The sequence below is a fragment of the Cololabis saira genome, chromosome 5 (genome assembly GCF_033807715.1).
Source record: "Cololabis saira isolate AMF1-May2022 chromosome 5, fColSai1.1, whole genome shotgun sequence".
Lineage (NCBI taxonomy): Eukaryota > Metazoa > Chordata > Actinopteri > Beloniformes > Belonidae > Cololabis > Cololabis saira.
In genome coordinates this window covers 27,171,781-27,184,528 of record NC_084591.1, presented here as the reverse complement: position 1 = coordinate 27,184,528, position 12,748 = coordinate 27,171,781, and the positions used below count along the sequence as shown (strand labels likewise).

General features: G+C 37.1%; 1 protein-coding gene across 2 annotated transcripts in view; it reads left to right on the top strand.

Annotated features, from left to right (window-relative positions):
• The window catches only part of btbd11b (BTB (POZ) domain containing 11b), a 99,405-nt gene that overhangs the window by 65,936 nt on the left and 20,721 nt on the right, over positions 1–12,748 (top strand). For both annotated transcript variants that reach the window (XM_061721418.1, XM_061721417.1), the window contains exon 2: positions 2,110–2,265. In XM_061721418.1, coding sequence (XP_061577402.1) covers positions 2,110–2,265 — 156 coding nt within the window. The remainder of the gene's footprint in view (positions 1–2,109; positions 2,266–12,748) is intronic.

Sequence of the window (12,748 nt, the reverse complement as noted above, 5' to 3'; positions counted from 1 at the left end):
GAGGGATTAAGCTGAAATGGTCGCCTGGTATGACTTCATGAATCTGTCTCAGTCATTACAGTATTGGATTATTATTTATGATCATCAGTTACTTTGTTTTCTGTTCAGATTTTTGCCAACGCTATTATACAAAAGCTCCCTGGCCCTTTCTAAAAAATAATAAAATAAAATCCATAAATAATTCAAAATGTGTTTGTCAGGTGGAGCACAGGCAAAGTAAGAGCCAGTGAGACTTTGATGACTTTAGATTACTTTTGGTATAACTCTCTTTGAAATAGTAAAATCAAAGCTGTGGCTTTTGTGGGTGATTACAGTTTTCTGATTGTTCTTGCTTACAAAGATTTAAAAATGTATTGGAACTTGGAATTGGCTGCACTTACCTTCATACTGTATTCTGAGTCATAAAGCGAATAAGACTTTCCTTACTTTTCTAAACAAAGTTTATATATATGTATTGTGGTCCCCTCATCCAGAGAAGCTGGGCAATAGCCAAAGCTGTATGAGGTCTGCTGTGGTTGGAGCAGCTGTCAAGTCCTGTGGAAAATGAAGAAATAAAGCTTATAGATTGTTATGATGGGGGTACATTAAAGGGGAATTGGGGTCGGGGTTTCTTTTTTTAATATCTTGCTGATAAACAGCCTTTTAGTTTGATCAAATTACCAGGAGGGTCATGCATTTTTTAAATATTAGAATTGTCTTCTTTCCTATAATATATATTTGTTTTAAAGAGAGTTGTGAGTGTGGCAGTGTGGCCCTTTTGTTGCTCGAAATGGTTCCAGGTGGATTTCCTCCACTTTGCAAATGGCACATTGTGAGAACAATAAGCAATGAAAAGGCAATATTACAGAGTAATGCGTACAGAGAGAATATTGGCTTATTCCCTTTATCAACTAGTCTGGGTTGTGGCTCAAAACTGCTGTGCTTTGCGACAACGGACGCAGGGTTCTGGTATTTCTTCTGGGTTCTTACCAGATCAGAGATGTACATGAGAGGTTACCGATGTTGCTGCTTTACAGCTACTTTTCAAGGCCACATGGAAATATATCTGTTTAATAATAAGAAACTTATCTCCACTTATCTACCTTTATCATACAGCCTGATGAGAAGGGGAATCGACACAGCGATCTTATTGTTGGAGGACAACCGACTCTTGTTTATTTTTTTGTCTCAGTGAGGAAATATAGAATGGGTCTCCAGTTCTTCATTAAATATAAATAAAAACAGAACACAATGTATATCATTTTCACTCTTATTTAAAAAGATAATAGTAAAAAAACAACCCATCAGATGTATCAATTGAGACAAGTGTTTGGATGATAATTGGTCATTTTATTTTATTGAGAAACTATTCTAAGATTGTTGATCTATTTTCCAACTACATTTCTTATAAAGCGATGATCATCTCCCCGTCTTTACTTTGGCTAATTAGCTTAATTACTGTGGATATTTATTTAAGTAATTTCCCCTTTGAAGTATTTTGGTTGATTTTATTTTCAACTTTTTGGAAAAAATAACTTTATCATCAATTTAAAAGTGAGAAAATGTGAAAAAATCATAAAGAACTGTATGTTAATTTAGCAGCATATTATGAAAGTAGAGACAGTACAACTAACGCTCCCTTTCTCTCTGTGATTAGGGGTCTGAGAAAGCTGCTGCTTGTAGGAATTTTATGAGTTAATGCTGTGCAAACACCAAGAAATAAAACAAAAGGAGAAACTGACAGCAGAGCCAAAAGGAGAATGCAGTTTGTCACTCTCAGACTCAGGAGGATGAACGAATAATTAAACCATATTTGAACTATTACATATTATAACCTTTGAGATTATCTCTGACTGCTGTAAATAGGTGTCATGTGCTTACACTGAAGCCAAATTCTCCAATTTGATGCAAATCATTTAAGAGTTTCTCATTTGCTAAACCTTTGTCTTCTTTTCTGATATTGTAATGAATAAATAAAGGGATATATTCATCTGCGTGTCTCATTCCTTTAATATCCTTTCATATCAAAGTGTACAAATAAGTCAGATATTATTGCTGTAATATTTGAGCTATGGTGATTCTCCAGCGTACTGTTGAAGTAATGGTAGCCTCTTCTGCTCTCTCCCTCAGGTGTGCTCAGCCTTCCTGAGGGTCTGACTCTTCACAGGGACCAGCAGCAGCAGCGAGCGGGGAAGAGCGGAGAGGGAAATACCTACAGTCAGTCGGAGCTTCGCTCCATCGAGCAGTGCTTATTGGCCACGAGGGTGGGGAGCATCTCCGAGCTCAGTAAGCTGCATGTGTGTGCGCATGTGTGAGTGTTTGTGTCTGTGTGAATGCACATGTGAGCATTATACAAAGTGTCTGGCAGGACAGGCAAAAGATTTACCTTTTTTTTTTTCTATTTCTGTAGCATCTATGTAACCTGAGGTCCAGATAAGGTTGTTTATAATAGTTGGGTGTGGAAAAACTTTAATAAGTTCAAGAAACTGGTCCTCCTGAAAAAAAAAACACTGAAGAGTTGGCCGTTCCATTAAAAGTTTGCTGACACCTGATTTTTGTTTTTGCTGCTTCTGTTGGAGGTCACCATCTCAGATGATTTATTTCCGTTCTTTCCCGTCTTTTACATCTGCATGTCCAGCCATAAATCTCCTCTGTTGGCCTCTCCATTGGGTGCACCTTTACCCTTTATTTTATCAGCAGGGACGTTCACCTTCTCATGTCAAACTCATTCTTGCCTCTGTCTTTGTCCTGAACCTGTCCAGCCTGAGCCATCTCACTCATATATGAACTTTTCATGCTTTCCAATCTCTTAATTTCAAATACAAATTCCTATTCCTTTTCAAATCCCTTTTTTTATCTCCTTTTTTAGTTTTATTTTCCAGTTTTCAGTGAGATACTTTTATTTTTGGATAAAATAATAGATTCACACTCTAGGCTAATCTTTTTCTTTTATGCAATGAAAAAAAAAATTCCAAAACCATCTACTTCATCAACATTAATACTGAAGGGAGTGCATTTTTAGTCAAGGAAAGGCCGATAAAATAATCTATTTTTGAATAAAGCTCAATAAGTAGCTGGGTTGTAATCCCAGCCTGTGAATCAGGGGAGTTGCATTGTTAATGACAGCCATTCTAATGAACCACAATCATTCATTAAAGTGAATGAGTTTGGCTTATAAACTTGACAAGGCCTCCGAAAGTTAATCAAATATCTGTCCACCCACAATGTAATCATTATTCAGAAAATAATGGGCACCATAATGCTTTCTGAATCTGTTTATAAAGTATGAAGATATTTACATAAGTCGTAGGAGTCATATTTGTACTCAATTGTTTTTTCATCATTTAGGAAAATAAGGACAGACTATATTTCCACCATTTCATGCTTGGGGGGGAAAAAAAACAACAAAAAACTTAAAATGCCCTAAAATACTCAAGGCCATCATGAAAGTTTCCAGTGAGGTTTTTGTTTTCGGGAAAAGCTTTGTGACAAATGTTAATAAAACCTCAACAGACGAACAGTGGCAAGCTGTGTCGCACGCCACGAGAGCCCAATGTTCCTATTCGATATAATCCGATATAATAACCACATCAGGAGCCCCTTTTGAAATGTTGAATAGTTTTGTCAGTGTTTGCGTGCAGCTTTGCAAGTCGTTCCAGAAGAGACTGCAGTGTCTTTTGACAACAGAACAACACATCAGACTCACAAGTACAGAAGGAGCAGACTGTTTCCCAATGGGCACAAAAAGAGGAAAAAAAAGAGCGACTCAATGGGGAAGCAGTTTAATTGGAAAAGGGTTGGAGGTTCCTTTTCTGTTAAAGACAGGGACATGTTTGCTGTGTACCTACTGTAAACACTTGATCACGATAAACAGGGCTCCATTTCCTTCACGTATGTTTTCTCAGGAATGAAGGGAGACGGCAGCAACCGCCTGTGTTATATATATATATATATATATATATATATATATATATATATATATATATATATATATATATATATATAGCTATATATATATATATATATATAGCTATATATATATATATATATATATATATATATATAAATATATATATATATATGAGGTCAAGCAAAGATCATTTCTGTTGTGTTTCTGTTGTGTCTTTGTACCCTCACTGAACAGGACAGAGATGCCAGAACTAACCCGTTTAGGACCAACACTGTCCAAATCAACACAAAAATACATAACCTTCCCTTCATATGCCAATAAACTATGAAAAAGTTATATAGAAAAGTAAACTTGGACAATATTTTCTGTGTTAAACATGACATAAATGTACAGTATATTCCTGTTTTTAACCTGAACTGTTTTCATTAAATTTGTGTTTATAGCCCTTTTCATGTGCTTCGAAAATTACTTTTCAGCTTTTTAATATTATTTAATCCTTTTACATATTAAAGGGTTTTTCATGTGTTTGTTAATTGTATGTATACGTAGATATCCAGTTTAAATGAATCTAAGTCATTCAACTTCAAGTTAAGTTGGGAGAGACTGAGATTGATAATCTAATACACATATAATGGAGGACAAAAAAAAACCAACAAGAACACAGAGGAATGTAAGACAAAGCATTTTACCACTGGCATTTAAACTAAGTTTTAGAGGTTTGTCACTGATTCTTCTCTGTACATTTTCTCATGTTCTTCTCTGCTAAAATGCCAAATTAGCATATCTGAAATGGCAATGCAGCAAATTGTGCAATCAAGATTGGAGGTGTGTCACCATCAGTCAGCCCTGCTTCAGATATGCTCTCATGTAGCAAATAAAATTGATTCTTTGAAGCATCATTTGAATATTTCTCAAACCAAAACAATCAGGTGATTTTCCCATTGCAAACTTTATTTTAAGTTATATCCTTAAGTAATACTATTATTAATAATTGTTATTTACCTTCACTGTGTCGTATGGGGCACAGATGAAACAGTTGAATGAATAAAAACAGAGGAATGAATAACACCCTGGAAATAATGATTGTATTTGTAACCCAGACTCAGACTTTGTAACCAAAACTCAAGGATTCTCTCATTTTGTAAAGGTTATTATATTGTAGCAGCATCAAAAGAACTGTTTGTCTCATTTCAAGGTGTTTGTGTTTTAAGAAAAAAAAAAACTTTTGCATGAACAACTAAATCATTTTTGCATCTCTTGTGATAAGATACACAAAAATGATTCAAAATGGTTCAACCCTTGCAAGGCGCTATTGGATAGGCCAGCCCCCTGAGCAACGTTTGGGTCATTTGGACCCGAGGCCAGTGCCTTGCAGGGGTTTTAAAAGTAAAGATAAAAGTGTCTGTTACAGAACATATTCATACCGACCTTCAGTGTCTGCGTGAAGATTGGGTTTGCTATTGTGTTGATGAGGATCAGCATGTTACTGCCTTCTTGCCGGCTGAGTAATCTCTGCCAGAACTCAGGAGCAAATGCTGCAGAGATCAGCATTCCCACAGACAGCCCCTCCTGAACGTGTGATGAAATTTCAGGACTAAAGAGCATGTTTGAAAACAGCTTAAGAAATATACCAGAGACTTCTGACAAAAAGGTCTTTGTTACATGATCTTACATTTGCATGCACTTCTGACCAAACTAGCCGGTCCAGATTCTGAGAAAATGTTTGAAACATACTAAACAGGGCTTTCCATTCTTCTTTCATGTTACAGATTGTTGCATTTGATGTCAAGTTGCACAATAAAAAATAAAGCAGAGATGGTCAAAAATGACAGTTTGGCAGTTTGTGCACTAAAGTGGCAGTTTGTGCACTCCATGTTATCTGATATGTGTAATAGTTGGTTGTTTTCAAATGGGCAAAAACTAACAGCAAGAAGAATAGCTCTGCATCTTGTTGAGTCAGGATGGCCACAGGCAGCCACTAAATGTAATCACGGCCACATAACAGGAAATAATCGAAACACAGAAACTGCGATGATGGGAGCAGTTGCGCAGTGAAGCAACGACCCATCCATCAAGAGCCAATGAAAAGCTGGTTACTGTGTGTGTTTTCCCCTGCAAAGGCATGGATATAATTGTTTCATCACCTATCAGAGCTCCTTCCTGCTTTTCCAAAGAATGTACTCTCTCTGTTCTAGTAAGTAGATTAGTTGTTGTGTGTTGCACTGACTGTGTCTACAAGCAATATTCTGATTACTGACCTTAAACAGCACAGTACTAGGATTATAGACTCATGCATATAGCATTCATACTCTAGTTTATATGTTGCAGCTCATAATCAGATCATTGCCTCATCCCTCTCCAGTGCAATGTTTGCACCCATTCAAAACTTTCATTGCATCTATATTGGTAAAAAAAAAACAGAAAATGACTCACTTTAATCCCTCGCCCCAGTCATACTGTTTTGAATTGACTCTGCTTGAGCCTAGATCCTGGACTGCAAAACAGTAACGTGTGTCCCAAAACTCTGAACAATCTCATTAAGTTTACTCATCTACAGGAGTAATTTCTAAATACTGGGCATCTCAAACTGCACGACTAGATTGCTGAGTTCAAAAGTTCACAGCCCACGATTTATGGTCTCACACTGTACGTCCCGATGCTCTGATGCGACCCGTCTGCTCACACTATACGATCATAATCCTCACGTTGGACTTCTGTTACTGGAACTGCAACGTCAAAAAGAAGTGGAAGAGGAGGAACCCCGAAGTGGGAGACACCGAAGATGCTCAGCAAAAACAAACACGCTGCCTTAAGCCTGAATTATGGTTCTGCGTTAAATCGCCGCTGTAGGCTCTGCGTTGGTGTAACGCGGAACCATAAATCAAGCTTTAGCAATTTGTGCCATTCTGTGTGGCGATAAATGAAAAAAGATTAGACAACGCCGTGATTGGACAAGGAATTGACTGGACAGACGTGGGAAATGCAGTCTTTTTTTCTGCTATTAAAACATGATTTGTAATGTGAATTTGCAACACTTTAAACTACAAATAATAGTTTTTGACGTGACATCAGAGATTGCGCATGCTCTCTGGGAGAGGATGAGGCCAATCGGGTCGTAGCTGCTTCAACTGTGCGATACCTTCACGAGGAGCGACCAGGATTTCAAACAAGTTTGATTTTCTTGCGAGCACACGATTCGTGATTGGGAGCTCGTCGTGAGGTGTTAATCTCTCGTCGTTACCCCACGTATACTGCACGAGGCACGACCAACGATTGGGTCGAAATCTGGCCCGATCCAAAAAATTGTCGCACGACTGGAAAATCGGCTAAAAACGAGCCGATAATCGCACACTGTATGCCCGGCTTTAGGGATGGGAATTGTTAAGAATTTACAGATTCCGGTTCCATTATTGATATTGCTTATTTATTTGGTTCCTTGTTGATTCTCATCCAGTTACATACAGTACAAATATAATAAAAATGACCTTGGTTGCATTAACACTTTAATTTTAAATATGCATCAATGTTTTGCACTCAACTTCATCTAAATCAAAGCTGGCTTAAGCTGTAAAACAGGAACCCTTTCAAATGAACATTGTGACATAAATACAATCACAATTATCAACTTTTGGACTTTAATAGTTTTTATGCAGAAAAATGTTTCAGTGTTGGAGCTATTTCCCCTCTTTGATGGGATCAAACCTCTGAACCTGTTGCAACCAAGCGCCAACCATCTCACTTCCGGATTGATGCTCATGCCGGACTACAGTTCGCTGCAGTTCCTCGACTGACAGATGGATGGCTGCAAAAGCGAGTCAATCTCCATTGTCCCACTTTAAAGCAGAAATAATCTAACTATGATTGATGTGCAGTGGGCGCGTTCCCAGTCTCAAGTCTTGCTGAGCGATATGGCTGCGCTCTAGGAACGAAAACGGGCTTCAAAAATGGTCTTCAGAAACCAAAAGGTCACGTGACCAAATGTTTCCTCCATTCTTATATACATATATGTATATATATATATATATATATATATATATATATATATATATATATATATATATATATATATATATATATATATATATATATATATATATATATATATGGTTGTAACTGGCCGCAGTATTGTCCTTTTTTGTGAAATATAACAAAACCTTGGTGCGTTTCTTTCTCCACGCCATGTTGGAAACATATGGAGCTAGAACAGTCTCAATAGTAAAGTCATATTGTATTAACAATTCAAGCGACAACATAGAGAGATATCATTAACTGCAACATTAACTACACTCATCTCACTCATGGTGCACCAGCAACCAGAACATCACCTGTGAAAACTATCACAACTAGGAGACCAGACAACAATAAAAGAAACAAAACGGCAAAACCACAGTTAGTGAAGGAAATCTCCAAAGGAATATGAGTCCCTGCACCATCCCACCTGACAGTCCCCCGCCTTGGACATAATATGCGACTTGTATTGGGAGCTGGACAATTAAAGCTATTGAGATTAATAACCAAACACTTCTCATAGCAAACAAGGGGATTAAGTAGCCAAACATATTAAATTAGATGTTTGATTTATGGCTCTGCTGTCCTAACTGGAAGCCATGTTGAACTGACTGAAATTCACATGCATATAGTGCGGTTTGAATGGCTTAATGTGATTAGCTTATGAGTAAATCGTCCCCCACTTGGTGTGTGTTCATAAAATTGGCTGAAACAAAGAAGATATCTGATTGGTTGCACATTATGAACAAAATCTGAACATTTTATGTACGCACTAACTTTGGGTTCTGCTTCATTTACATTACAAAAATTCAGATTTCAACTGCACTTTGTACTACTGCAGACTACTGCATTTTTAAATTGGAAAGGTTATAAGTATACAAAAAACTATTTTGACAGTCAAATTTATCGCTTAGTTCCAGATCACTACTTTATAGTCAAATTTAGCCTTTTTTGAAATGAAACTGGGTGTAATGTATGTACTGTAATTGCAGGCAAAGTGCTTTCAATGTCTTTTTAACAACAATCTGTTTTATTAAAGTATGTAAATTTATTTATTATTTAATATTTAAAATGTTTTGACTCTGCATGCACATTATAATGATTATTTGCATTTTACTTTTCTCCAAACCTCGCTTGACTGACCTGTATTGATAAGCAGGACAAGATTTTAACTGATTCCTGGTTTTTATGAATATGTTACACTCGCTGGGCACTTTATTAGGTACAACCTGCTAGTACCGGGTTGGACCCCCTTTTGCCTTCAGAACTGCCTTGATCCCAGTAGATCAACAGTTTCTGAAATACTCAGACCAGCCTGTCTGGCACCAACAACCATGCCACATCCAAAGTCACTCAAATCACCTTTCTTCCCCATTCGGATGCTCTGTTTGAATGGCAGCAGATCGTCTTGACCATGTTCACATTCCTAAATGCTTTGAGTTGCTGCCATGTCATTTAGGGCTAGGCGATATATCGATATTTTAATATATATTGATATATTTCCAAACGCGATATGGTACGAGACAATATCGTTTATATCGATTAAAAAAAAAAAAAAATATATATATATATATATATATATATATATATATATATATATATATATATATATATATATATATATATATATATATTTTTTTTTTTTTAATGATTTTGATATAGCTTATTTTGTGACAAATTGACTTGAATGTTTTATTTGAGATTTGCACAAATGTTTTGTTATTTGCACAACTGTCAACCTCAGTGAAAAGTCTGCCTGTTACTGTCTACATTGTATTAATTGCACAGTGTATTTTAATTTAATTGTTATGCAGGAAAGGGATATTTGTTTTATTTTATTCAAGAAGCATTTTTATTCTATATATGCAGGCAGTTTATTCTTATTTCATTTGTTTTATATATTTTGATATTGTGCAGACCTCTGTTAATAAAGGTACCTGTGTGACATTTGGCACGAGGCTTTGTATTAAAACTGACTGTTTTTTTAAGGGTTTGCCTCAGAAAAAAATGAAGCTAACAGAGATGCTAACAGAGATGCTATGCTATAATGCTTTGGGGGAAACCCCAATTATGGCACAGAAAAAATATCGATATATATCGAGTATCGCCATTCAGCTAGAAAATATCGAGATATGACTTTTGGTCCAAATCGCCCATCCCTAATGTCATTGGCTGATTAGAAATAAATTAATAAAGTGGCCGGTGAGTGGATATCTGTTAACTTTTAACATGACCTTTGTTAACTGACCTCTCAGATGCTGCTTCTTATGAACCTCCTCTTAATTTTTTCAGCGCTGGTATACTTTAGCATAGTTGTGGGTTTTAGCTGTTCAAGGAAGACTAGAAATGTATAAAAACAAAGTAAAGCACTGCCCCACCTACATGGGGACTTGGATCTGCTCCTGCTCCTCTTCCTGCCCTCCACTTCTTATCTTGAAAAATGAATCCAGCAGGATGAGGCATTGATTATATTATTAAAAGGTACTGAAATCTCTAATTGAACTGCAGGTTCTTCCTTCTTTTTGGTCGAAGCAGGATCAATACAGCTACGGGCTGGTTAACAACCACCAAAAGCACAAGTTCCACCTATTTAGAGAACAGCAGTTATGTCACTTTAAGATGTTGGTGGCAGTGATGCTCCATCAGTGATAAAAGTACTTGAAAAAAAAAATCATAAGAATTAGCTCTCTATCAGATAAAACTTTACAACATTTACACAAGAGGCTTTCATTGCTGTTAAAATATCTCCTTTGCTTGACAAGTTTATGTCCAGTCCATTCCTCTATCAGCACAGTTCCACTCTTCCAAAAGGACAGTTGAGTGATTGACCAATCTAATGCATGAACGCTCTTCCCTCATTCCGACACCCTTTTCACGCTTCTTGGCTCTAAATGGTGCAATTTTGTTGCTAAACAAACCTTTTTGTCCACAGGAATAACTGCCTCAGCTCTATTGTATAGCTACACATATGGTGACTCAGTTGTCTCGCTGTGTTACATAATTTCAGAAATGAAAAGAACAATATAAGGTGTTTTTTTTTGTTTTTTTTGTACCTCAACTCTGCTTCAGAATTTTATTACATTTACTCGTAGTGCTGTGGGTCTGGATAGGAAAAAGAAGCGGGAGAAACCTGACAGCATTCAGTGAGGTGGGATTTCAGTCCGAACTGTAATAATAAGGTTGTTTTTCTTGGATAAGAATCAATAAGTGAGGAGCTACATCATGTTTTCCTGAAAACAGCAGGCTGACTAGGAAGGAAACATTGAATTCATGGCTCTATTTCTGATCAAAATGAATTTTCCACACTGAAATGATATGCATCTTTTACCAAAAGGGTGAAAAACACTGTCAAACCTGGTTCTTGCTTTTTTTTCTTTCGCTTTCTTTTTCTAGTCAGCTGAAGAACACTGAGTTCTTATTAGAAGTGTCCTTTCAAATTTTAATTTTCAAACTTCTGGATGAGCTTACCAATAAATCTTATCGGCAGACTTGCCACAGTAAAAATGACTTCCCATGGCAAATGATCTTTTCTCAATGATCCCCCTCAGGCCTCCACTCTCTTGGTTCAGATAGACTCAATGGTCCTGGTGGGATGTCAGAGCCACAGTTTCAGCTAATAAACATACCCCAATTTGGAATAATCCGGACTCCCTGATAAACAGGAATCCATTAAATCTGTCATCATGGATCATCAAGGGCATCACGCACCTTAGGCACATCTATCAGAGCAACTCTGGTTCTGTTTTCTCACCTTGTACAGAAGTATGACATTGGTGGGAATCAATATTTCTGTAACATTCAGATAAAATCTTCTGTTCAAGCAAAAATAAACAGCAAAACACCCAACTTCAACCTTCCACCATTGATTTCAGAAATTAACTAATTTTTTTCTAATCACTGACAAATTTTTATTCAAAATGTAAAAATGAATTGCTATGACTAACCTAACAACATCTGTCCTGTCAACTTAATGGGAACAAGATCTAGAATTTACCTCCAATGCTGATTTCAGGCCCAAAATCTGTAACAATATATTAATTTCTACCACTAATTTAAATTTGCAACTCAAACAATACAAAGTAATTCACACAGTGCACTTCACTGGGGAAAAAATGTTTAAAATGTGCACACCTACTTGCATACTGCAGACCAGTCAAAACTTTCTGGCGCAACATCAGAGACATTCTTTCCCGGCTTCTGGATTGGCGAATCCCACTGTCACCCTCACTTTGTCTTCTGGTAGACTTTTCTAAAATAACACTGGATAACAGCTCCCATAGAATCCTTTCTATTCCCTTAATCATCGCTAAGTAAACAATCCTCATGGACTGGACAGCCAAAAACTCTGTTAATACCACCTTTTGGAAAAGAGTATTAATTGATTTTATATCAATTAATGGTCCTGCATGAGGATGCCTGGCAGCCATTCCTGCGGCCTGCCTGGGCATCTGATCTGCTGCTGAGAGTGGGTTTTGGCCCTTGGTGGGTCCTGGGACCCCTGCTGCTGGGAGGCCGTCGTGGTGGGGGGGGGACCTGGTGGGCTGGACTCCTGTGGCTGCCATGGGCCTGTGAGGGGGAACCGGTCCCTTTGCCCCTGACGTGCCTATGCCTGACCTTTTATTCAAACACAATTTAATCTGTCAAGAGGGCTGGTGAAGGAAACACACTCACACACACATGCTCCAAAAAAATGTAAATGCGTATATATGTGACTATCAGGTTTCGCTAAATGTCATAGTAACTGTTAATATATATGCAAACAAAAATGTACAAAAATTAAAACCTCAGTGGATATGACTAAAATACAAACATATGCTGAATAAATAGGTTAGAGTTGCAGTTGTTTACCCA